General features: G+C 33.6%; 2 protein-coding genes across 2 annotated transcripts; one reads left to right on the plus strand and one right to left on the minus strand.

Annotated features, from left to right (window-relative positions):
* Nucleotides 1–6,868: 6,868 nt before the first annotated feature.
* On the minus strand, nt 6,869–7,521 carry LOC107894352 (uncharacterized). The gene is made up of 2 exons (XM_016819635.1): nt 7,378–7,521; nt 6,869–7,192 (listed from the first exon to the last, which is right to left on the minus strand). Exons 1-2 carry the CDS (start codon nt 7,519–7,521, stop codon nt 6,869–6,871), a joined length of 468 nt encoding a protein of 155 aa, XP_016675124.1.
* A 1,271-nt stretch (nt 7,522–8,792) lies between these two features.
* On the plus strand, nt 8,793–10,607 carry LOC107895081 (beta-amyrin 28-monooxygenase). Its single transcript, XM_016820297.2, has 3 exons — nt 8,793–9,800; nt 9,897–10,084; nt 10,168–10,607. Exons 1-3 carry the CDS (start codon nt 8,825–8,827, stop codon nt 10,465–10,467), a joined length of 1,464 nt encoding a protein of 487 aa, XP_016675786.2. The 5' UTR covers nt 8,793–8,824; the 3' UTR covers nt 10,468–10,607.
* The last annotated feature ends 16,549 nt before the right edge of the window (nt 10,608–27,156 follow it).

Consider the following 27,156-nt stretch of genomic DNA (forward strand, 5'->3'; position numbering starts at 1 on the left):
TTGTTATACACATAATCATCAACAATATTCATTTCAGAACCGAACAAGACAATTACTTGATTAAACTTGTGGTATCATTGACAAGAAGCTTGTTTGAGTCCATAGACGGATTTTGTTAATTTGCAAATCATATTCTTTGGGTCTCTCGACTCAAAGTTTTCTAGTTGCACTGTATAAATTGTTTCTTCAATGTCGTCATTGAGAAACGTAGTCTTAATATACATATGATGTAATTATTTATACTTCCGAAATCTTTCCCCTACCATTGTTAAGCATTCAAGTTTATTTATTACCTTTACTACCCTTTTTTATTTCCCTTTCTATACTTCCGAGATACCTATCACCCATTCTGCATTTATCCGCCAACTTGAACTTATCCACAATACATAAACTAATTATAATATAAGGGACAAAGCTAGACAAAAGTATCATGCATATGGGGGCTATTTCTCAATTTCCAATGTCTATAGGACCGACTAAACTATACTCTGATACCACTAAATTGAAACCCCCTTACCCAATCCGTTCGTCAGGTCTAATACTAGATGTCACAATTAAACCTATCCAGTATACAGTACAATAAACTTAACTAGCCATGTTTTATTTGATAGATAAATAAAATATTTTTACTATTTAAACACATCAACTAAAGAAACATTTACAAATACTTCAATGTAATTATCTATTAAAAATAATCTAATAGTCACCATATGAGTTGTTACTTAATTGTTCACTATAGAGATTTACTTCAACTTTACTATAAACAATTTAATTATACATGACGTATATCAACTCAAGTTCTATTAATATTTCAAACCTTCAAGCAGAGCCTCTAAAGATGTGCCTTATATGCACAATACCACAACCTGCATGTCCTCTTGGACTCCGCAAGGTCCGACTTGGTCCTTTCCATGCTTTCTATACATTTTTTGGTCTTGCACCAAGGCAAACCACTCATAAGTTCATGTGAATTTAATGAGGTTCCATATGTTCATCACTACATAAAAGAATCAATAAAAAGAGTTCATGTATGTAATTAAAACTCTCTATTTTTCATTTAGACTTTAGCATCTGCTGTTGTGTTCGATGTTTATACGTTTTCCCTCTACAACTTCTAATAAACACTTTATAACAATACAACTTCTTAATGGATACTCCTTGGCGATTCATACCATAGTCTCAAGCTTCATATCAGATTTTTCGTTCTTCTTGCTTGATATTCTATCGAGCATTTCATCTTTTGGATAGATGTTTATATATATACCCACCTAGATAACTTGACGAATTACTATATATTACATTGAGAGGGTAGTTTCTTTTCATTATCTTTACCCTCATGAAGATCTTGATGTAGGTATACGATCTTGTTATCTCTTCATTTGTTTACCGCCACTTCGGCAGATATTAGTGTAGTTAAAAAATTCCATGAATACTTGACCTCATCAATAGGTAGTTTAAGCTTAAAATCTGGTAGACCATAGGTAATAAACCCCTTCTATAGATAGCCATATGAGATAGTCCTTACAGCATTATAATTCTAAGATAATCCTAGCAGACTTCCCTTTACTTCAATAATACACGACAGACTTCTAAAACAGATAGTATGGGCATCCCACAAGATAGTCCATGGTGGACTTCCCTTTACTTCGATAATACATGGTAGACTTCTAGAACAAATAGTCCCTATGGATGTCCCACAAAATAGTCCATGGCGGACTTTCCAGATATGATGATCCTGACAAATATTCCAAACTACCAGATCCTTTCCACCTAAATTAGGTTCTAATAGTACTTCAATTCATTTGGTAGTCCTCGTGGACAGCCTTATCTTTCGACAAATCTTTGACGGACTTTACCAAATAAGATAGTCCCCAACTGACCTTCCATTTAAAATAGTCCTTTCTAGTGAACCCTAAATGGTGGATACCTAGTTACAAATACTCTATAAGGAAAAACCTTCCTCCATACATATCCACGTATGCAACACTTTCATATATCCTTCTTACCTTCATAACTTGGTGGAGCCTTATCTCAGTAATTTCGCTAATGCTTCTATATTCGACATAATTATCCTAACGGATTTCCTTGTTCGCTGTCCTGGCAGACTTTATAATCACATGAATCATTTCACGATTCTCCCAAATATGTCATGTTTACTATCCTAGCGGACTTCATATGTTTTCATAACCCAACTATGGTCTTACACTATATGATGCCATAATCCAGCTATGGTCTTACACTCTTATAGGCTTAAAGTCTCTAATCGATGCCATGGCCTTACACATCATTATTGTTGTCATCTATTTACTCCTTCTCAAATCCTCTTTATTAATTAGAACACCTAAATGTTCGCCCGCAAGTCCAGGCAATCGCCTATCTCAGTTGCAACACATACCAAAACGAATTATGAAAAAACTAAAGGAAATTCTATTTCATAATCCATTCGTTCTCCACAACGCCAATTCCTACACCGATTAACCCAGCAATCAATTTCCTCTGTACTCTATAATTCATGAACACGCATAACATACAACAATACGTTCAAAATATAACATGGAATACGCCACACCCATTTCACAAATACAACACATAACATATTCTTAGAAAACATATTTTCATCCTTCATGTAGTCAAACAACCAGCGCATACATAACATATCCAATCAACAAAAATCCTATATCATCACTGAATCTCACTGAACTCAACATAGAATCACATCAGTCATACAACATCCAGATCGACACCCAGATATGGAGTATGGAAACTCATCTGGTTTCTTTCTACTTTCCAACTTAGCTTTTCCAAACGCCAAAACCTCATTTCTCTTGGTAGCTACATATGAAAACCAAAAACACAGATTAAATCAAAGCATTTATGCTTCCAAAACCCAAAAACCAAAACTCTTAGAATTCTTTCAAAAGTTATAGAAATCTATATCTTCTCTTTTTTTCAAATCCACAAGTATAGGAAGATTAAGAGGCTTACCAATATACTGAATTCTCTATTTTCCTAACTCAAACCCTTGACTATCACTGCATGCAAATTTTTCTTTAGCTTTATCTTCTTCGGTGTAACCGAAGAAGTTGAAGAAAAAAAGAACATGGAACGAAGGAACAAGAAGTAGAATAGAGAAAATCCCCTTTCTACAGAACAACCCTTCTTACTATATATATAACCACTACATGCTCGGTCACCAACTCCTATAAACACTATATATTAGCAATCATTTTGTCTCCCACTAAGTAACCAATTGATTTCGTTGCAACCAAACCAGAACCAGAACCAACTGATTGCTAACCAACCACTGGAATTTCTAAATTCTCACAATTGAGTCCGCTGAACTAGTAGTTTCTTACAATTAACTCCCACATTTTCCTAACTCAGACCTTAATAAAGATCGAGTGTGACACGTTAGAGAGAGCTTAGTCATGATACTACAATGGAATGACATCGTGACTAAATGAGTTTATAATTTATAGGCGAAAAGCTGGAACTTAATTATAAATCATTTAATCCTTAATCGCATATGTCCAATCGATCCATCTTTTAGCTCGTTGAAACCAGAAATGAATTGTATGTTGAATCAAATTAAAGAGAGGAATAAAAATGGTGAAAATGGAGAAATGAGAAATCATTCGAAAATGAAAATAGAGAAATGGAAACATTTGGAAATGATTATGGTTTTCTCCAAAATGAAAATGAAAATGGAGAAATGAAATCATTTAGAAATGAATGTGGTTTTCTCCAAAATAAAAAATTAAAATGACCTGAAAAATGAATTTATGTTTTTTAATTAAATAAAGTTTGAAAATAAAAAAATAAATCATTTGGTCATAATGAACTATTGAATATAAAAAATTAAATATATTTTCTCATAAATTCTTTTACGGTAAAGTCGTCATATTTTAATGGAATTAAAATTGGGTTGAGAATATTATTTAATTGGAAATATATTGAGAATTTTATTTTGGGAAATAAAAAAAATATCAAGTTGGATCAAAAAGTATTGGGTTAAAAGACCGGAAAGTACATGTAATTGGATCCGATATGGGGTAGGTTTAAAATCCTCTCATGTTAAAAGGGTGGACAGTAACTAGGGTTGTCACCACCTATACTTCTAGTTATACTAGGAGCTCATTTTTCTAGTTGAAATAAACTTTTATAATTAAACAAGGGTTCTATATTCTCTTTCTATAAATAGATGGCACCGGTAGGACTATTTACACAACATAAAAATATTATTACTCTGTGCGAAAATAGAGAGAATTTATTCTCAACTATTAAATCTATTTTTCGGATGAACAATTTTGTCGGTCTCTATTTGAGAAGAGATTTTTTTTGTTTTCACGCTAAAGAAAAGAAAATTGTTTCTGGTTTTGTGTTTGATTTGATTCGTTCGAGCCCACATTCGAAGCAGTTCATGGTACGAAAGTAGCGGAAAATATCGTTTGGTTGAAAGTCGAGAACAAAAAGAATTCGTCTATCCGAAAACACAAATGCAAATTCAATCTAGGGTTTATTGTTACAAATATCACAAACCTAGTTAGTTTTTAAAATTTTTATTTTTCGCCATGCAAGAAAACCGTTTTTGAACTGGATATTTTCCAACACAGACTATGATGGAAAACGATGGGTTGAACGCTGCCACCTTTCATCTGATCATGAACGTGTTAAAGAAGAAGAAGATGGAGGAGGCATGTCAGCTGGCAGATTTCATGAAAGTCGTCAGAGTTTTGCCTGATGTGATGGCATATAATTTTTTTACTGACAGCATATTGTTACAAGTGTAAGTTGATGGAGGCGAGCACGGTGGAGAAATAAAGGTTTGGGGGTTGGATTTTTGTTTTAAATTTACACAAATTTTAAAATTTAAATATTTTTATTTTGTAAATGTTGAGGGTTAAATTTATTGATTTTTTTTAGAATTTGAACTAAAATGACAAATTTTGTAAACATTGATGGTTAAATTTATTAATTTTTTATATTTAGGCTCAAATTAATAGAATGTGTAAGCATTATAGGGCTAAATTTGTTATTAGACCAATAAAAAAAACCCACTTTAGCACTTCTGTCAATTTCAAACAAATGCTAACGTTCAGTGACAAAAAAAATGATTTCAAATAGTTTAGTGATTAAATTGAAAAAATTAAAAGCTTAGTAACCAAAATAAAACACGAGCAATAGGTGAGCGACCATCTCTATACTTTACCTATTTAATTAATTGTAAGGATTTTCTCTACTTTTAGCTTAGCATGGAAGATTCTAAGTTCGTATAATAAAAAAATTGTGTTTCATAGATAATTAATAAAGGCGAGTTATTTGAGTTGATTATACTTTGGAAATTTAAAATAAAATTTAAAATTTTAGAAGAAAATTAAATTAATTATTTTTAATATTATAGTAACAAATTGGCTAACACTACCAAGGGATGAATTTTTTTCAATAATTTTATTAAATTGATTCTGATGTTTTGAAATTTAAAATTTCAATAAAAAAAGTTAGAACTTTTAACAATGGGGTAAACATGTACAATTTGACAATTTTTAATGTATTATTTCAGTTTCTACCATATTTTTCCCTGATCAATACTTAAGAATGATATCTTTTTGGGTTACTAAAATGAAAGCGGCTTAGAAGTTGGGTGATCAAAATGAAAGTGTATAGATAATGTGACATGTACAATTAATCGCCATTAGAGATTTAATACTTAGATGACTAAAATGAAAGCGATTTAAAAGTTGGTTGATAAAATTGCAAAAAGTTCATTTTTTGTGACCAAAATGAAAACACTCTAAAAGTTGGGTGACTAACTAGGTAGCTTACCAACTCAAGGCATTATTCTTATTAAATTTTCTACATATCTATGCTATTATTTAAGTTCATGACTGAGTTGGTGACAAGGTTGGTGTCACCCTCAACCGGGTCACCAACTCGGTTAGAAAAATTACGGACATGCCTTTTTGTAATTAAAATAAATTATACTACTCGGATATTCTAATATTTTTAATTAAAATAATAATAAAAATATGCATATTAAGGGATATGAACCCAAACCAATTGTGTTAGTAAAACTTTAATTTACCATGCAACTAGAACTTTATGTTAATATTTTTATACATTTTAATTTTATTATGCACACTTCATTACTTCCATCATTTGTATATATTAATAATGTATTTAATTGAGTTAGTGGCACAAGTTAACTCGACACTGACTCAAGATTAAAAACAACACAATGATAAATAATTTAATTAAAATTTTTAAATTTAATACTGTACATATTTCATGTATTATTATTACTTAGTTAAAAGTCATGCATTGCATTATTTATTATATATTATTTTTAAACATACATTTATAGTTTCCACACATAACTGCTTATGATAAATTTATAAGAAAACATAATGTTTCTCTATTTAAACAAACTCACTAAGTCATTACTTAAAAAATATGATATTATTATCATTTTTTTAATAACTAATACCAAGTTAGGTTTACGTAAAAGAAACTCTTTTAAAATTCAAGTAGTAATACCATCTTTAAACACCTCTAATCTTAGTGGCCTTTTTCCCTTTCTTTGCCTTGCCCTTGTATAATTTTTTTATACAAAAGAGAGATTAACCCTAATTAATATAAAATGAGATCACATTACATCAGGTCAATCATCATGTAAAGACTAAAGGATTTCATCTGAGGGTTGCATAAATGTAACATTGCCCAAAAGTCTTGAGAAAGACATTTTTGTCAAACCATCCACTACCTTGTTGCCTTCTCTGAGAACATGTATTAAGTGAATTGTCGAATCACGTTGGAGAAGCTTTTTGGTGTTATGTATTACAAAAGAATCATACTGCTCTTTTCCATATTCTTAAATTGCTTGAATAGCTTCCTTACTGTCTGTCTCAAGCACCATTTTCTTCAGCCCGAAACTCCACGCTATTTGGAGCCCATCAAGTATACCCCAGAGTTCAGCCATGAGCACCAAGCAACTCTGGAGATTTCTTGTGAAGCTTGCAATCCATACTCCAACCTGGTCACAGATTAATCCACCCACAATAGCAATCCCTGAAAGTTGACACATAACACCATAAGTATTCACGTTCTTCCATCCATCATCTAGTGGTTTACATCTTATGGCTCTACGAGAATCAGCATTTATGTGCCTCAATGTCTGGTTCGACCCATGGTTTGCCTTAAGAAAAATGTCTTTCATCCAACAACTTTTTCCCAAAAATACTATCGGTTTCCATAAACTCAGCATGAAATACATAATTATTTCTCCTAATCCAAAATTGCCAAAAGAGACTACCAAACAATGTTACCCAAGCGCTAGGAATACAGGCAAAATATTTAGGATCAGATAGCTTTTTAACAAACCATTCTTCCAAGCTGAGACTCATGTCTCGTTTCCACCTTAGTAACAGAAAGCCAAGTTTCCACAGCTGGGGTACAAAATCGCAGTACATGGTCAGTATTTTCCAACGCGCTTCCACAAACCATACAACTTCCATCAAGAGTCATTTTTCTTCTCACTCTGTTCTCAGTGGTTAGAATTCTATCTAAAAAGGCTAGTCCAATGAAAACACACACCTTTTGAGGAACTCGAATGTACCAAATCCGATGCCAAATCCCATTGTATCTACTCCTTTCCACCCCCACAATTAGTAGCGTAGACAGATCACACTGAAAACAAATTCTTTTTTATCGTGAACCCAACTTGCAGAGTCATCAACGTCATCATCTAATGGAGGCTTATAGGATGACTGGATGTGGCAGAACCAAGTTAAGAATAGACCAATTCCAATCTCCACTCGGCGTAACAAGCTCCTTCATAGAGACATGCTTCTTAGGAATGCCTTCAGGTTGTGTACAATTGTTTACTAGGAACCTTGTATAACTTTAATTAACTTTTAGATAAATACAATTCTTTTAACATCTATAGTAAAAATTAAAATTCCAGCTAATATCATATAGTTTGGTAAATACATCCAACAAATAAAAAATTAATATGGTTGATGGGAATAATATTACAGTAAGAGGATTTTGAGAGACATTTAAAATTATATAAAGAAAAATAAGACTAAACTTAGATGAAGCTGAATATACCCTAAACGCTAAGCAAATTATATAAAAACCAAGCCATACGTTGTGTAAGTGAACATGTCCTTGATGCTCTTGTTCTCTGGGTTGTCCATGAAGTGCAATTGGCCACCTTTTGTCACTTTCAATAAATTTTATTTGTATCGACCCACTCTATGTGAAGCAATGTAGAATAATCTTGGATAAGGATATGATGGATCCATAATTTTACTTTGTTTAACAAATATTCTTATTCTTGTTTCTTCCTTATTTATTTATCCTATAATATAACCCATTCCATGGATTTAAAATTGTTGTCACAATCCATTTTAAGTCTTCTTCCATTTTCTTTCTATTAACAATGTATTTTGATTTATGAATAAATTCATAATATAAAAATATAATTAATAATTTTAACAACTTTATTCTATTAACATAAATGATGCTTTTAACTAAATTACAAATATTTAATATATATTAAAAATATTTGTCGAGAAATACTTTGATTTGAAACTTTAAGGAGTACAAATATATGCTAGTGTGAGTAAAGGCATCGAGCAAGTCAAAAATTAGTATCATTGATGGCAATGAAGGATTTCCATTAGAAAAGTAAATGGAGATACCAAACTTGGATGGACTTCAATTCCTCCAAAGACAAATATGGGGATAAACTAGTATATGATAGCACTATAAATATACATTTCAGATGCATCCATTCTCCATTTCAGTTTTCGTAGCTACCAACATGAAGCTTGCAGCAGCCATCGACGCCTTTGATTCTTTGATGCCATACGTACTCCACTTGGTGCTTCTATACGTCTCTGCCGGTCTCTTTTACTTTCTTTACAAATACAAATCTAGCGGCGGCGGCCCCAACCCCAACCTCCCTCCTGGTAAAAAGGGTCTTCCATACATCGGTGAAACCTTGGATTTTGTGTTGGCGTCCAGAAGGGGAACTCCTGAGAAATTCGTGACTGATAGAACTACCAAATATTCACCCGATGTGTTTCGCACATCACTGCTTGGAGAAGACATGGCCGTCTTCTGCGGCTCCGCTGGTAACAAGTTCCTTTTCTCCGGCCAAAACAAATATGTCACTTCATGGTGGCCGGATTCTATTAAGAAAGCTTTGATGGACCCATCCAGTGTTGACAATTCTTCCAAAGAAGAATCCACTAAACTTCGGGCCTATCTGCCTCCTTTTCTCAAGCCTGAGTCCCTGCAACATTTCATACCAGTCATGGATATAATGGCGAAAGAGCACCTAAATCAACATTGGTCGCCGTATAATGAAGTCCAAGTTTTCCCACTCTCCAAGAAGTACACGTTCGCACTGGCTTGTCGTCTTTTCATGAGCGTCACGGATAACGACGAGATCGAGAACTTCGCGAAGCCATTTGCTCTTGCCACTGCGGGTCTCATGTCGGTTCCCATAGATCTTCCAGGTACAACTTTCAATCGGGCAGTGAAGGCCGGCAGACTGATTCGACAACGGCTTTTAGCCCTCATTACCCAGAAGAAAAATGAGATATTGGAGAAAGGGAAAACAGTAGCCTCAGACTTGGTTGACAGCATGCTGATGGATGGTATGACTGAGGTTGAGATCGGCAATAAGATTGTGGGCTTCTTTATTGCCAGCCATGACACAACAAGCACTGCCATCACCTTCATTGTTAGCTATCTTTCGGATTATCCTGAAGTATATAACAGGGTCCTTGAAGGTACGTGATTTAGCTTGATTTTAAGCACCCATGACATTGGGATGGGACTATTCACGAATAAAGTAATGTTTTCAACTAGTTGCTGGGAAAATGCAGAACAAATGGAAGTATTAAGATGCAAGGAGGCAGGGGAGCCATTGAGATGGGAAGATATACGGAAGATGAAGTATACATGGTGCGTGGCATCCGAAGTAATGAGGTTGGCTCCGCCTGCTAATGGATCTTTCAGAGAGGCCATAACCGACTTCACTTACGCAGGTTATACAATCCCAAAGGGATGGAAGGTAACTAATACATATTTTTTTTAAAAATAAAATAATGCAACCATATATAATAAATATTGATTTAATTGTACTAAAATGGTCAGGCGTTTTGGATGGTGCATACAACGCACAAGAATCCGAAATACTTTCCGGATCCAGAGAGATTTGATCCATCAAGGTTTGAAGGGAATGGTCCTGCACCCTACTCCTTTGTACCATTTGGGGGAGGTCCTCGAATGTGCCCTGGCAAGGAGTATGCTCGACTTGAAATCCTCACTTTCATCCACAATCTGCTCACCACTTTCAAATGGGTTAAACTCAATCCCAATGAGAAGATTTCCTACATTCCATCACCCATTCCTAAGGAGGGTCTTCCCATCAAAATCCAACCCCTTCTAAATTAATTGTTCCTATTTAATAACTTTTCCATAAGTGAGTTAAATATCTCACTCTTATTTTTAATTATCGATGGGGTTTCAAAACTCTATAAATGCTTGATGTAATAATATCTTTTAAATAAATTATACAATCAGAAATAAATGGCCAGTGCCTCATTTGGGAAAACTATGGTTTACTAATTTGTCTCTAGTCAGCTTTCATCCCTTTGGAAACCCACAGGTAAAATCCAATTTACAGGCTTAGGTCTTAACTACTTTATTGTTTCCTTCATTATAACTCTGATTATGCTTATGTTATACAAAATGGACCATAGTTTATTGGGGTCATTTTCTTATTGTGCACAAATGGGAATCCAACCTTAGGACATCCACTGCTACAATTTCCTATGTTTCAGTTTGGTTAAAATTAGGAGTGAGTAAAATCTCATTTGATTCGAAAAGCTCAATAAAAATCTAAATTTTTAATTAAATAGTTTGAGTTATTTGAATTAATCGAGTTATTCGGATCAACTTGAATAAGAAATCAAATTTTTCGGTTAACTCGAATTGGAATTACACAAATCGAGTTATCAAAAAATTTGAATAAGAAAAGGAAAAACTATGTCGTTTTGATAAATGTTTACCTTTTCTAAAGTTAAAAGTCAAAACCATTAAGTTAAAAGGCAAAACTACGTCACTTTGATAAATGTTTACCCATTAAGTTAAAAGCAAAACCATTATATTGTTTATGTAGTTAAATAATCTTGTACTTTATCTACTAGTTAAATAATCAGTCCATGTAAACGCAACTTTGAGTATAAATAATAGAATTCGTTAACTTGATTCGACTTGACTTGAAATTTTTCGACTTTATTTGATTTGATTCGAAAATATTTTAAATTGAGTTTAGTTGCTAAAATAGAATTCGTCAACTCAACTAACTAGAAATTTTTTGACTCGATTCGACTCTACTTGATCGAATCCTCACCCCTAGTTAAGATCACTAGAATTACAAGTTCAAAACTTTGATATGGATATTTTTAAGAAAATTGGTAGAGGTATTGGATCTCTCCTAAGAGTTGATAGTCACACATTTGCTAACGAAAGGGATAGATATGGTCATTTATATGTTCAACTAAATCTCTGTAAACCCCTTTCTTGTTTTGTTACTAGCGAAGGATATAAACAAGCTATTATCTACGAAGGTTTGAATTCTCTCTTGTTGGAAGATCAACCACTCTATCGAAAAATGCCATCCTTCTACTTCTCCATTTGTTAATGCTATTAACCATTTAGATCCATCGCACTTGGATGTTCATACCACTAGTCCCTCTACTTTTGATGGCTACAGTCCGTGGCTCATTATTCAAAGGAAAAACAAGCCAAAGCCAGAAGTAATTGATCTCAAGCTTGTAACTATTGATCAATTGTGAAGAATAATATCTTGAATCAAAAAGTGAAGGGTAAGGGAAAAATTATCTCAAACTCACCCAACTATAAATATCCTTAATCCCACTTTGCTTCCCCCAACAAAGCAGAAAGCTATTAGCTTCCCCTATGACACCAATGTCAACTTTGAATGTTCTAGTGGGATACTATTGGCGATTTGTTAAAAGATTCTCGATGATAGCTATCCCATTGACTAAGTTACTACAGAAGAATATCAATTTTGAATGGTCCAAGAAATGTTAGAAATGTTTGGAGAAGTTAAAGACAATGTTAACTAAGGCACCAATACTAACACTGTAACACCTCATACCCAACCCGATTGTCAAGTCCGAACTACAGAATGCCACATTCGTTGCTGGAGCAATTATGATTAATCACATGCAAATTTCAATCTTAAATGCCTAAATATTAACATTGCGTGCATAAAATACGAAAACTAACCATTTTAGGGTCAAATATGAGCTTAAGAAAGCTTAATACCATCCATAGATTGAACTAGGACCAAACTAAAAAGCTTTTAAAGTATTTCAAGTGAGTGTTGTGACTTCCAGAGCTTGGTGTCACGTCATTGAAGACAGTATTAGTTTCCTCTATGACACCAACGTCAACTTTGAATGTTCTAGTACGATACTATTGGCGATTTGTTAAAAGATTCTCAATGATAGCTATCCCATTGACTAAGTTACTATAGAAGAATATCAATTTTCCAAGAAATGTTGGAAATGTTTTGAGAAGTTGAAGACAATGTTAACTAAGGCACCGATACTAACACTGTAACACCTCATACCCAACTCGATTGTCAGGTCCGAACTACAGAATGCCACATTCATTGCCGGAGCAATTATGATTAATCACATGCAAGTTTCAATCTTAAATGCCTAAATACTAGCATTGCGTGCATAAAACACGAAAACTAACCATTTTAGGGTCAAACATGAGCTTAAGAAAGCTCAATACCATCTATAGGCTGAACTAGGACCAAACTAAAAAACTTTTAAAATATTTCAAGTGGGTGTTGCGACTTCCAGAGCTTGGTGTCACGTCATTGAAGACAGTAGCCAAGCTTTCCAACTTGAGGACCAAATTGCAAAGTTTTCAAAATAAAACAGATTCGACATCGTGACCTCAAACAGGAGACGTCACGACGAGATGGCCTGAGTTGCGGTATTCAAGTTGCAACATTGCAGACAGACCATTAGGTCTCTGTTTCAAATGTTTTCCACCTAGCATGTTTAACATCATTTTGCACCAAAGCCCCAATTCAACCATTCTATACTATTAAAACATGTACAAAATATGGTTATCAATCTATTAACATCAGCTTCATGCTTGACTATAACCAAAATCACAAATCACAACCTTTATATAAGTATTTTGGACCATTTCTAACATTTGATGAAAAAAAAAACCTAGGTACATGTCAGTAACATAATGAAAAAGGGCTATAAAAACTTAGGTTAATTTTATTAGTGTCATGTGGATGTTTCCTAGGGCTTCGAGAATACTTGTACCTGCACACGGAATAAACAAATCGTATGCTAAGCGATAGGGCTCAGTGGTACTTTCATGATTTAAGATAACAAAAACATTCATGAATTTTCATATATAACACATTTACATAATGTATTCAAGTCTCATCTATCAAACAAAATAATTCACATATTTGGTACAAGTAAGAACATATATGTGCGAATTAACCAATCCATTCATCAATATATGCATGACAAATGAACTAGGCATACCATTTGACAAATCACTTATATCTTACTATCTATCCTTATCAACTATGTGGTCACATAGCTCTATATGCAATTTACATCATGGTATTCATGTTTTATAGTACTATTATTTTCTTACCATTCAAACTCGTTTATGAATTTTATCGACTCATTCGTACTCATTTCGGCCCCCAAGGCTCGTTCTCAAATAATTTGCTTAATAGCTTACATGATCTTTCTATCGCATTCTATATAAGAATACAAGTGAAACCATTTCATCATACAATATTACTTACCAAGTTCACCATTTATAAATCTATTAACATGACTTAGACTCAGAATGATACACGGATCGTCCATCCAACACACCAAACTGGCACTGAAGTACATCATCAGATAAACCAAAGTAAGGTAAACTGGCATGTAAGGCGCATACTAGCACATGAAACGCATCTTGGCGCACAAATCGCATACTAGCACATGAAGTGTATCCTAGAAAGCAAAGTGTATATCTGGCATACTAGGTGCATCCTAGAGCATAAACGCATAATCCCATACACAAACCAATCCCATGGCATGCCAATTATATCCAACACAGCCCGAACAACTAATAGGGTACCAACATTCAATCTATTTTTATGATTTAAAACATATAACATTCCTCAATCATAATCATAATCCAAATCATTATCATTATCAAACCCATACATTTCATATTATATAACATATTCCATTTCAATTTCCATATCACATAACATAATTCATGTTTTTCATTTCATTTTTCATTTCAATCATTTTAGTCTTCTATTATGATAATCCCTACCAATCTTGATCAAAACATGTCATACTATCAGAATATACTCACCTCAATGTTTCACCAATCAATAAACATGCATATGCAAGCAAATATTACTATCTCAAATCATAAAAGTACAAACTGTGGTCTCGCATCACTCATCGACTACTCTCGCTTTCCCTTTCTCTCTCAAAGTTTCTACATCGACATTAGCTATGAATAGTCATGAAATATAACACACTAACAATTTCCACCCAATCCATAACAAAATATCAATTTATGCATATTTTGTAATTTATTCAATTTAGTCTCTATAACTGGAACAAGCATAACTTTCAATCTAAAGATTCGGATTAAACTCTGATTTCATATACATTCATTAGGAACCGTCTACTTTCTATTCCTAACAAAATTTTAGAATAGATTTTTTATTTTATTCAATTTGGTCATTAATGTACGAAACTAATAATTAAACTTTAAATTTCAGCCATTTTCTTAATCTAAGCTTAATTTTTAAAAATTACACACCTAATTTATTCAATTCTAAACAATGGAAACTTATCAAAATTTCACCAATTAGTCAAACTGATCCATGTAATAGCCCGTTTTTAGGTCAAATCAGAATAATGGTTTGGGACCACAAATCCGAAGTCAAAATATTTATTTTATTATTTTAATAAGGTTTACAGTATGTTAGATAAATTATGTGGAAGTTTCATAAAGAAATTTTACTGTTTAAATGCTTAATTCGGTAAAAATGACTAAATCACGTAAAGCGTAAAATATGAGTTCTATTGTTTAAAGGTATTAAATAGCTATGGTTTATTGATGTGGAAGTCCTTATAATGTTATTTGACCTTATTTTAAGTTAATGGACATTCATGTCCATGAATTTCATGTTATTATAAGTTTATTTATAAGGTTATATTAGTAATTTAGTTATTAAAGTAATAATAATAAAACAAAATGCCAAAATTTCCTAACTGTTTATCCTTTTCTTCACAGAAAAAAAAGAGAAGCCATTTTATGCTTTTAGGTTTCAGCAACTTCAATTCTTAATTAAGGTACGGTTTTGACTTGGTTTTTAATGATTTCTATGTTTTTGAACTCGTTGCAACTTAATCCAACTAGCCCGTACCTTCGTTTTTGAAACTGTTATAGATTTTGAAAAGTTCCATTATTGAATACTTGAGTTATTTGTTATTAAATGATGTATTTTGGAGGTTTGATGATAGTTTTACCAGTTTTCTAAAGTAATTTTTGACAAAAATGTAAAATAGGGATTAAATTGTGAATTGTAAAAAGTTGTTGTTAAAGGTGTGAAATAATGAAATTTTTGGGCTACTAGTAGCATATAGGAAATTTGGCTATCTTGGGTTATAGCCTAATTGTGTAAAATTGCCATTTTGTGTATAAAGGACTAATTTGCAAAGTAGTAAAAATTTTAGGGGTAAATTTATAATTTAGCCAAAAATGAAAGTTTTAGGCTAAATTGAATTGAATGAAAGTTTGAATGAGTTAATTTGATATCATATAGATCAAGATAAGCAAATACCGGAATTAGATCGTGGGAAACGAAAGGTAGACGAGTAGTCGACGGTTATCAGAACAACTCGAGGTAAGTTCGTATAATTAGAATCGAACTATACTATACTTGCAATGGATGAATTGAATGTTTATAATTGAATTACTTGATGATATATCGAATGTGTTACAAGCTTTAATTGAACTATAAGAATTCATTGGATACAATTGACATGTTACTGTACTTACCGAAATGGTCGAGCTCCTGCATTTGTTGCAGACTCACTATAGCTCATAAAAGCTTCCCATTCAGCTCAATAGAGCTTCTCCTTCAGCTCAATAGAGCTTCCCGTTTCTAGCTTAATTGAGCTTACAGTTATTAACTCATTATGAGCTTACTGGCCATGTCTCGAAAGAGCATGTATGATGATGAATGGACGGATTATTAACATTGTTCACTCGATTATCCTTTGAAGTTCTAATAGATTCAACGAGCCTAAATAATATTATATGAATAAGATATGGTTTATGTATTAGTTGAATGACTAATATGTGATGATTATGTGTAATTAAGTGATGGATTTTTATTGAATTGTTGGCTTGTTAGTATTGCATTTGATTTCTTTAAATGGTAAGTTAAATTCTGAATTGTACGAGCTTACTAAGCTTAGAAGCTTACTCAGTTTCTGTTTCTATGTCTTATAGAGGTTCGTTAGCTCACTCGTTCTGAACAAGTCGGAGTTACACGTCACACTATCCAAATTTTCATTTGGTATTTTTGAACTTTCGAACCTATGCAAATATGGCATGTATAGGCTAGTTTAATAGTATAGGTTATGTTTTGGAACCATGTTTTGAGTAAGAATTGTATATAAGTTAAGCCATGTGATTTGGCTTATTTAGTACTATGTTTTGGTTGTATATATTTATGTGTTTAATCATGGTATATTTTTAGTATGATAATATATGTATGAGATTATGCAAAGGTAGTCTTGATTTAGGAGGTTAAATGGATGAATTGTATATGATGCTATATAGGTACATGAACATGCGAATGGTAAGTTTGGATATAGATTTATTTGTGTACTGAATTGGTTCATTTGGCTGCAAATTGAGTTGTTCATATGAGGTCAAATTTGAATGTATTTGCTTGTGTTTTAGGGTGGCAAATTTGGCTATTCAAATGGCCTATTTTTGTCCACACGGGCAGAGACACGGGCATGTGTCTCAACTGTTATGACACACGGTCATGTTACACGGCCATGTGTCCCCTAGGGTACAAGTCAGTATACCCTCCAGTTTTGGCACGGCCTAGACACACGAGCGTGTCTAATGGTCGTGTGTGGCATATGGGCTGGCACACACGGGTGTGTGGTCAGCTGTGTGGCCAAGTCAGCAGCCTCCTTAATTTTCACAGGCCTGGCACACGGGCGTATCATGTGGCCGTGTGGATAAGTCAGTATGTATTCCTTGTTTAGCCATGGCTTAGACACACAGATGTGTCTAAGGCTGTGTGAGGCACACGGTCTATTCACACGGGCGTGTGACATTTTAAAAGTTCAAAATTTTTCTAAGTTTCTGAAACTTTTATATGTTACCAACTTGGTCCTAATGTATGTTTTAAGTATAATATGCTCAATTTTAAGTTCACATTGAATGTGAATGAATGACATTTATTGTAATGAGTTGATATTTGATATGAAATTGTTCTGAACTAAATGAAAAGTCTGGTAATGTCTCTTAACCTATTCCGGCGACGGTTATGGCTTAGGGGTGTTACATTTTATTGGTATTAGAGCCATGGTTTAGTCGATTCTAGGACTAATGTAGCCTATTTGAGTCTAGCTATACATTCCATATATAAAACTGTGATAGTGTGACGACTCCTGACGTTTCTGAATGTGTTTTTATATAGTAATGGATCCTGAGCGAGCCGTAGCAGACGACGTAAAAAGTAACGTGCCCGCTCCCGCTTAAAGAGTAGCAACTACTGAATCTAGACCAGTGACGAGTAGTCAAGGGGGTGAGGCTAAAGAAGCCTTCTTTCAGATATTAAATGAATGGTTTACACAGTATATACATACGAACCCGGCTATTCCGAAACCTCTACCCCTATCGGTTCCCCAACGATTCCAGTAATTCCTCAAGGCACCAATCTTTTGCAATTGAATAAATCACCTGTTGATAGAATACGGAAACACGGGGCTGAATATTTTAGAGCTACTGCTAATGATAACCCTGAAAAGGCTAAATTTTGGCTTGAGAACACGATTCGAGTATTTGATGAATTATCCTGCACACCCGAAGAATGTATGAAGTGTGTAGTATCATTGTTGAGAGATACTGTGTATCAATGTTGGAATACCTTGATATCTGTAGTTCCGCCAGAACGAGTCACTTGGGATTTCTTTCAAGTTAAATTTAGAAAGAAATACATTAGCCAAAGATTCATTAACCAGAAGAGAAAAGAGTTCCTTAAATTGAAGCAGGGTCGTATGTCAGTTACAGAATATGAACGAGAGTTTGTACAACTCAGTAAATATGCCCGCGAATGTGTATCGTCTGAAGCTATTATGTGTAAACGATTCGAGGATGGATTAAATAAAGAAATCAAAGTGTTTGTGGGAATTCTTGATCTAAAAGAGTTTGTTCTTCTGGTTGATCGAGCCTATAAGGGCGAAGATTTGTGTAAAGAGAAAAGAAAAGCTGATTCTTAGTTTAGAGAGTCTAGAAAAAGATTTACGGGCAAATCACATCTATCAACATCAAAGAAATTTAAAGAAAATCACCCTCGTTCTACAACTTCTGCGGGAATTTCTATTAAAGACAAAAAATACGAGAAAATTAGGTTCAAAAGCTCAGGCAACATCTGTGGCCAGTTCAGAAAGTGTTAGAAATGTCGGATCTGAATGTAAACATTGTAATAAGCGACATTTTGGGGGATGCAAATTAGTGAGCAGAGCTTGTTTTAAATGTGGATCTATGGATCATTTTCTCTGCGATTGTCTAGAAAAGTTCACGATTGAAAGAGAACAACCAGTGAAAACTAGTAACACGGCTATTAGAAGGAGGTTGCCTAGAAACACCAAAAATACGAGTGGTAATCGAGGTGCTACGACAGATTCGACTATGAGATCTGAGGCACGAGCACTTGCTAGAGCATATGCTATACGTGCACGAGAGGAAGCATCATCACCTGACATTATCACCGGTACTTTCTCTCTTTTTGATACTAATATAGTTGCGTTGATAGATCCTGGATCAACCCATTCATATATTTGTATGAATTTAGTATTTAGAAAGAGTTTACATGTTGAGTCTACAGAATTTGTTATTAAAGTATCGAACCCCTTAGGCAAGTTTATTTTAGTTGATAAAATTTGTAAGAATTGTCCTCTGATGATCCGGGGTTACTATTTTCGGGCTGATTTGATGCTTCTACCATTCAATAAGTTTGATGTGATTTTGGGTATTGACTAGCTGTCTATGCATGATGTAGATGTGAATTGTAGACAGAAGATTATTGAATTGAAATGTCAAAATGGTGAGATTCTTCGGATTGATTCTAATGATTTGAATGAATTACCTATTGTAATATCATCTATGTTAGCTCAGAAATACTTGAGAAAGGGCTATGATGCATATCTTGCATATATATTGGACAAGAAGGTGTAAGAATCAAAGATTGAATTCGTAACTGTTGTTTGTGAATTCTCGAAGGTATTTCCAGAAGAATTACTGGGATTACCGCCGATCAGAGAAGTCAAATTTGGTATTCAGTTAATACCGAGAACAACTCTGATATCTATAGCTCCGTACAGAATGGCTCCAATAGAATTAAAAGAGTTGAAAGCTCAATTGTGAGAATTTTAAAATAGAGGTTTTGTACAACCGAGTTATTCTCCTTGGGGTGCACCAATACTATTTGTGAAAAAGAAAGATGGCTCTATGCGCATGTGTATCGATTATAGACAGTTGAAAAAAGTGACTATAAAGAACAAATACCCTCTTCCGCGGATTGATGACTTATTTGATTAGTTGAAAGGGGCTACGATATTTTTAAAAATCGATCTGAGATCAGGTTACTATCAGTTGCGAGTTAAAGAGTCGGATGTGCCGAAAACTGCTTTTAGAACAAGGTATGGCCATTATGAATTCCTCGTTATGCTTTCGAGTTAACTAATACTCCTGCCATTTGTATAGACTTGATGAATCATATATTCAGGCTTTATTTAGACAGATTTGTTGTGATATTCATTGACGATATTTTGATCTATTCACGAGATGAATTTGAGCATGCCGACCACTTGAGAATTGTGTTACAAACTCTTTGTGATAAGCAATTATTTGCAAAGTTCAGTAAATGTGAATTCTAGCTTAAAAAGGTTGGATTTTTGGGACATATTGTTTCAGCCGACGGCATTAGAGTTGATGCAAGCAAAATTTCTGCTATTGTTGACTGGAAACCTCCAAGAAATGTATTTGAAGTCCGTAGATGTAACGACCCAATCTTAGCTAAGTCAGAATAGCGGTTTTGAAACCACATATCTGATGTCAAAAAATTTATTTTATTATTATTTTAATATTTACAGCATGATATTAGAGTTGTGTGAAAATTTCGTGAAGAAATTTTATCATTTAAATGCTTAATTCGGCAAAAAGGACTAAATCGCGTAAGGTGTAAAATATGAGTCCTATTAGTTAAATGAACCAAATAGTTATAGAACTTTAATGTGGAAGTCTTTATTTGGTAAATGGCCCATTAAAGAGATAGTGGATTTTGATGGCTTGGCATTAGTGTAATTATTAAATGTTTTAAAGGTTATTTTGCTAAATAAGTGGTAAAAGACAAAATAAATAAAACTAAAGTAATTTCTCATCTTTATTTCTCTCCTCCGCTGAAATTTCAAATGAAAAGGGCAGCCATGGATGAAGCTTCATTTGGCCATGGTGTTTTTATATGCATGTAGGTATTTTCTACTCGATTTCTAATAATTTTTATGTTTTTTGAATCATTGTTGCTTAATCTATCTAATGAAGGGACCAATTTGCAAAAATATTGAATAGTTTGAGATTTTCCATTGATGATAATGCTAGGGTTTTAAGGTTTTATGGAAGAAAATAAATCCTTGTTGTTAAATAAACAACTTTTGTTAAAGGATTTTTAATGAAATTGTCAAATAGGGGCTAAATTGATAAATGTGAAAATAGTGTGTTAAATATGTGAAATTATGAATTGTATGGTCTGATATGAGCATCTATGATTTTCGGCTAGGCTTGGGTGTGATGAAATTTCATGAATTTTAATTTTACGAGCCTAAGGACTAAATTGTAAAAAGGTCAAAAGTATAAGGGCAAAATGGTAATTTTGTCATAAGATGAACTTTGATTGAATTGAGTAGAATAATGATTAAATGAGTTGAATTTAATTATTTAGATCAAGTTAAGCCTCGTGCGGGTCTAAATTAAAGGAAAAATAAAGATTCAGACTAGTCGATCCGTTCCGTCGTTTTAACGATCGAGGTAAGTTTGTATGCAATAAGCATTGTTGTATTTATGCTTTTAATGCTTTGATATCATATAAATTGTATATACGTGACTATTGTTATGTTTAACGACATATCGGCTAAGAATGGCACTTAGTGTGCGGTTTGAAATACCTTCGGCTAAATGTGGCACTTGGTGTGTGATTTGAGATAACTTCGACTATATATATATATATGACACTTAGTGTGCAAAATATTGAGAATGACACTTGGTGTGCAAGATATTGAGTATGGCACTTAGTGTGTGAGACATCAAAGATGCAACGACATTACGTGCATGTATGAAATGGTAAGGATCGGTACAGGTATGTATGCAAAACTCATGAGAAATGATTTCGGTTTATGATGCATCTTTGTAACGAAGTAAATAAGTAAGTAATGCCTATGAGAATGATTTTGTGATTGCCTATGGGCCCATGCTTATGTTTTTAAATATGTATTTATACCATGATGGTTGAAATGATTTGTAAAGGTGTTATTAACTTTAGTTATCATTATTTACACTTAAACAGTTTTAGACAGTAGAAGCAGTCCGAATTTGAAAATTCACCAAAAATGGTGGAAATTGAATTAGTGGTTGAATAAGATATGAAATTAAATCTTATTGAGTTTATTTTCTTATAAAGGAAACGGTGTAAGCAAAAAAAGTTTATATTATGAGATATTTAAATTTTTTGAGATAGGGTCAGAATGATTTTGGAATCCCCTGTTCTGATTTTGGAAAATCATTAAAAATTGTACAAAAATAATTGTGGGTTAGAATTTATATGCTTAAAATCCTTAATGAGTCTATTTTCAAAAGAAACAAACAAAAGGATTCTATTTTCAAAATAAAAAACAAAAACATCATATGAATCCTGTATGAGGAGATAATAATTTTTTAGTAAAGAAAGGTGTAAAATAGCAGAATAGGGGAAACTTTGAAGAATAAACTGTACCTATTGAATAATCCATAAATTCTGAAAATTTTATGGTAGAAATATATATGAGTCTAGTTTCAAAGAAAATTAACGGATCATAATTTAGAAATCTGTAGCTCAAGTTATAAATAATTAAGTGACCGTTACTCGAGTAGACAGCTTGACTGAATTATGTGCAATTATAATTGTGCTACCTTGAAAACATGTTGTTAGAATTTGGCAAAAGCATATTAATAAGTTGCTTATTATTTTCATACGGACTTACTAAGTTATATAACTTACTTCCCTTCCTTTCTCATCTCTTATAGGTTTATTCAGCTGGTTCGGGTTGGAGATTCCAGGAGATTAGTCAATTGTGTATGTATTCAGCTAGTTCGGGTTGGAGATTCCCGGAGATTCAATCACACTATCAAGCTACCATTTGGGGTATAAGTATTCAAGCACTTGAGTTTATGGCATGTATAGGGGCTTAGTCAATTGTGTATCTGTCATTTCATTTGGCCAAATGTATTGGCTTATGATGATATATTGATTCATTTTGTATATATAGCCATAAGATGTGGCTTATACTGACTATTTGGGTTGTAATGCCTAATTATATGTACTTGCATGTGCCAAAGGTCATGTGGTGTGATAATGTTGTTTAATATGGATGGGTGTGTGGATATTGTTTAGGTGCTTGATAATTGGTTGATGACATAATTGGCATAAGTATGAAATAAGAGAATGGGTTAATGATAGTCATGGCATGAAAGTTTGATAAGTTTAAACTAGGCAAAGTATGGTACCTTATGCATGAATAAATTGATATGAAATCACCATGATCATGACTTGTTTGATGATGTTAAATGCTCAATTATGCCATGAAAAGTGCCATTAAAATTATGTTAAAAATGTGCAAATGAGGGTGCCAAATAGCTTGGTAAATAGCCATTTTCTTGGCCACACAGGCAGAGACACGGCCGTGTGTCTCAACCTTGTGGAGGGCACGGCTTAGCACCTAGGCGTGTGACTCGACCGTGTGACTCTATTTTGTTGCTGACGTCATAAATAGAGAGTTACACGGGCTGAGGACACGGGCATGTCCCGAGCCATACGGGCGTGTGTGACCACACGGCCTACCCACACGGGCGTGTGACCCTGTTTCATGATGAAATTTTCTAAGTTTTCCCAAAAGTTTTCAAAGTTTTCGGTTTAATCTTGAATCATCTCTGATGCGTGTTTAGGGCCTCGTAAGCCCGTTTAAGGGACGTTATACATATGTATGAATGTTTTTAATTTGAATGAAATTTTATGGTTTGATTTTATGTGATTGTGTATGTTTAAGTCCAGTAATGCCTCGTATCCTATCCCGACCTCAGACACGGGTAAAGGGTGTTACAGTAGCTTTTTAGGCTTAGCGGTCTATTATCGAAGATTTGTATAAGGCTTCTCAATGATTGTAACACCAATGACTCGATTACTACAGAAAGATGTGAAGTTTGTATGGTCAGAAAAGTGTCAACAGAGTTTTGAATAGTTGAAAGCACTGTTAACAGAAGCACTAGTTTTGGTTCAACGTGAATCGGGTAAGGAATTCATGATTTATAGTGATGTATCGCTAAACGGATTGGGCTGTGTTTTAATGCAAGAAGGAAAACTTCTAGCTTATGCTTCTCAGCAGTTGAAACCGCATGAAAAAAATTACCCGACGCATGATTTAGAACTAACTGCGATTGTTTTTGGATTAAAGATCTGGCGACACTACTTATATGGTGAAAATGCCTCATTTTTACGGATCATAAAAACTTGAAATATTTGATGTCACAGAAAAATCTGAATTTGCAACAACAAAGATGGCTTGAGTTATTTAAACATTATGACTTTGTGATTGATTATCACCCGGGTAAAGCTAATGTGGTTGCTGATGCTTTGAGCCGAAAATCATTGTTTGCATTACGAGCCTTGAATGCCCATTTGATGTTACGTGATGATGGATTTATTTTAGCTTAATTGAAAGCTAAATCGGTATTTCTGCAACAAATTTGTGAAGCTCAAAAGAATGATTATGGACTGCAAGCTAAACGAATTCAATGTGAGTCTATTTCTGATTCAGAATTTCATATTGGAACTGATGATTGTTTAATGTTCCGAAATAGAATTTGTGTACCGAAAAATAAAGAACTTGTTCAGAAAATTTTACATGAAGCACACAGTAGTCGCTTTTTTGTTCATCCGGGTAGTACCAAGATGTATAATGATTTGAAACAGCAGTATTGGTGGTCAGGAATGAAACGGGATATCTCGGAGTTTGTATCAAAATGTTTGATTTGTCAACAAGTGAAATCTGAACATCAAGTACCATCTGGTTTACTGCAGCCTGTATTGATTCCTGAATGGAAATGGGATAGAGCCACTATGGATTTCTTGTCGGGACGACCTCTAACTTCGAAAAAGCAAGATGCTACCTGGGTTGTCGTTGATCAACTGACAAAATTTGCTCATTTTATACCGGTATGTACAGATTACTCTTTAGATAAACTAGCTGAATTGTTCTTATTCAAAATCGTACGATTGCATGATGTACCACTATCTATTATCTTTGATAGAGATCCGCAATTTACATCAAGATTCTTGAAGAAATTACAAGAAGCTCTTGGAACGAAATTGAATTTCAGCACAGCTTTTCATCCTCAGACAGATGGTCAATCGAAAAGATTTATACAGATACTTAAAGATATTTTGTGTTGTTGTATTCTCGAGTTTGAAAGTAACTGGGAGAAATATCTGCCTCTGATTAAATTTGCGTATAACAACAGTTTTCAAACGAGTATAAAGATGGCACTGTACGAAGTTTTATATGGTTACAAGTGTCGAACACTATTATACTGGACTGAATTGAGTGAGAAAAAGATACACATGGTTGAATTAATCAAAGAAACAGAAGAAAAAGTGAACGATTCGTGATAGTCTAAAAGCAGCTTCAGATCGACAAAAATCTTATGCAGATTTTAAACATAGAGAGATTGAATTTCAAGTCAGAGACAAAGTATTTCTAAAAGTGTCACCGTGAAAAAAGGTTCTTCGATTCAGTCGTAAAGGAAAGTTAAGTCCACGATTTATTAGGCCGTATGAAATTGTTGAAAGAATAAGACCTGTAGCCTATCGACTTGCTTTACCGTCAAAACTAGAAAAGATACATAATTTTTTTCATGTTTTGATGTTACGTCGATCTAGATTGGATCCGTCACATGTGATTTCTCCCGTTGAAGTTGAGTTACAGTCTGATTTATCATATAAAGAAGAACCGATCAGAATTTCGGCCCAAGAAATCAAAGAATTGAGAAATAACCGTATAACACTTGTGAAGGTTCTTTGGCATAAACATGGGATTGAGGAAGCTATGTGGGAACCCGAGGAAGCTCTGCGAAAACAGTACCCTAACCTTTTTACCTGTAAGATTTTCGGGGACGAAAATCCCTATTGGGGGAAAGTTGTAACAACTCGTTTTTAGGTCAAATTAGAACAGTAGTTTCGGGACCACAAATTTGAATTCAAAATATTTATTTTATTATTTTAATAAGGTTTACATTATGTTAGATAAATTATGTGGAAGTTTCGTAAAGAAATTTTACTATTTAAATGCTTAATTCCGTAAAAATGACTAAATCGCGTAAAGCGTAAAATATGAGTTCTATTGTTTAATGGTATTAAATAGCTATTGTTTATTGATATGGAAGTCCTTATAATGTTATTTGACCTTAGTTTAAGTTAATGGGCATTCATGTCCATAAATTTCATGTTATTATAAGTTTATTTATAAGGTTATATTAGTAATTTAGTTATTAAAGTAATAATAATAATAATAAATGCCAAAATTTCCTAATTGTTCATCCTTTCTTCACCGAAAATAAGGAGAAGAGAAGCCATTTTATGCTTTTAGGTTTCGGCAACTTCAATTCTTAATTAAGGTACGGTTTTGACTCGATTTTTAATGATTTTTATGTTTTTGAACTCGTTGCAGCTTAATCTAGCTAGCCCGTACTTTAGTTTTTGAAACTGTTATAGATTTTGAAAAGTGTAATTGTTAGTTGAGTTCTTTGTTATTAAATGATGGATTTTGGAGGTTTGACGATAGTTTTCCTAGTTTTCTAAAGTAATTTTTGACAAAAAAGTAAAATAGGGATTAATTGTGAATTGTAAAAAGTAGTAGTTAAAAGTGTGAAATAATGAAAGTTTTGGGCTGCTAGTAGCATATAGGAAATTTGGCTATCTTGGGTTATAGCCTAATTGTGTAAAATTGCCATTTTGTGTATAAAGGACTAATTTACAAAGTAGTCAAAATTTTGGAGGTAAATTTGTAATTTGGCCAAAAATGAATGTTTTAGGCTAAATTGAATTGAATGAAAGTTTGAATGAGTTAATTTGATTCATATAGATCAAGATAAGCAAATACCAGAATTAGATCGGGGGAAACAAAAAGTAGACGAGTAGTCGACGGTTATCCGAACAACTCGAGGTAAGTTCGTATAATTAGAATCGAACTATACTATACTTGCAATGGTTGAATTGAATGTTTATAATTGAATTACTTGATGATATATCGAATATGTTACAAGCTTTAGTTGAACTATAAGAATTCATTGGATACGAGTGACATGTTACTATACTTACCGAAATGGTCCTGCATTTGTTGCGGACTCACGATACCTCATAAGAGCTTCTCGTTCAGCTCAATAGAGCTTCCCGTTCTGCTCAATAGAGCTTCCCGTTTCTAGCTTAAT

Source organism: Gossypium hirsutum, chromosome A13, assembly GCF_007990345.1.
Source record: "Gossypium hirsutum isolate 1008001.06 chromosome A13, Gossypium_hirsutum_v2.1, whole genome shotgun sequence".
Classification (NCBI taxonomy): domain Eukaryota; kingdom Viridiplantae; phylum Streptophyta; class Magnoliopsida; order Malvales; family Malvaceae; genus Gossypium; species Gossypium hirsutum.

What these genes read in the sequence shown, in the direction of transcription:
- LOC107894352 (XM_016819635.1), bottom strand. Translation starts at nt 7,521, where the DNA reads ATGACTCTTGATGGAAGTTGTATGGTTTGTGGAAGCGCGTTGGAAAAT. An exon ending in AGTCTCAGCTTGGAAGAATG is followed by an intron (nt 7,193 to 7,377) that starts GTTTGTTAAAAA and finishes ATTTTTCTTAAG; the next exon opens with GCAAACCATGGGTCGAACCA.
- LOC107895081 (XM_016820297.2), top strand. Translation starts at nt 8,825, where the DNA reads ATGAAGCTTGCAGCAGCCATCGACGCCTTTGATTCTTTGATGCCATAC. An exon ending in ATATAACAGGGTCCTTGAAG is followed by an intron (nt 9,801 to 9,896) that starts GTACGTGATTTA and finishes GGGAAAATGCAG; the next exon opens with AACAAATGGAAGTATTAAGA. An exon ending in CAATCCCAAAGGGATGGAAG is followed by an intron (nt 10,085 to 10,167) that starts GTAACTAATACA and finishes TAAAATGGTCAG; the next exon opens with GCGTTTTGGATGGTGCATAC.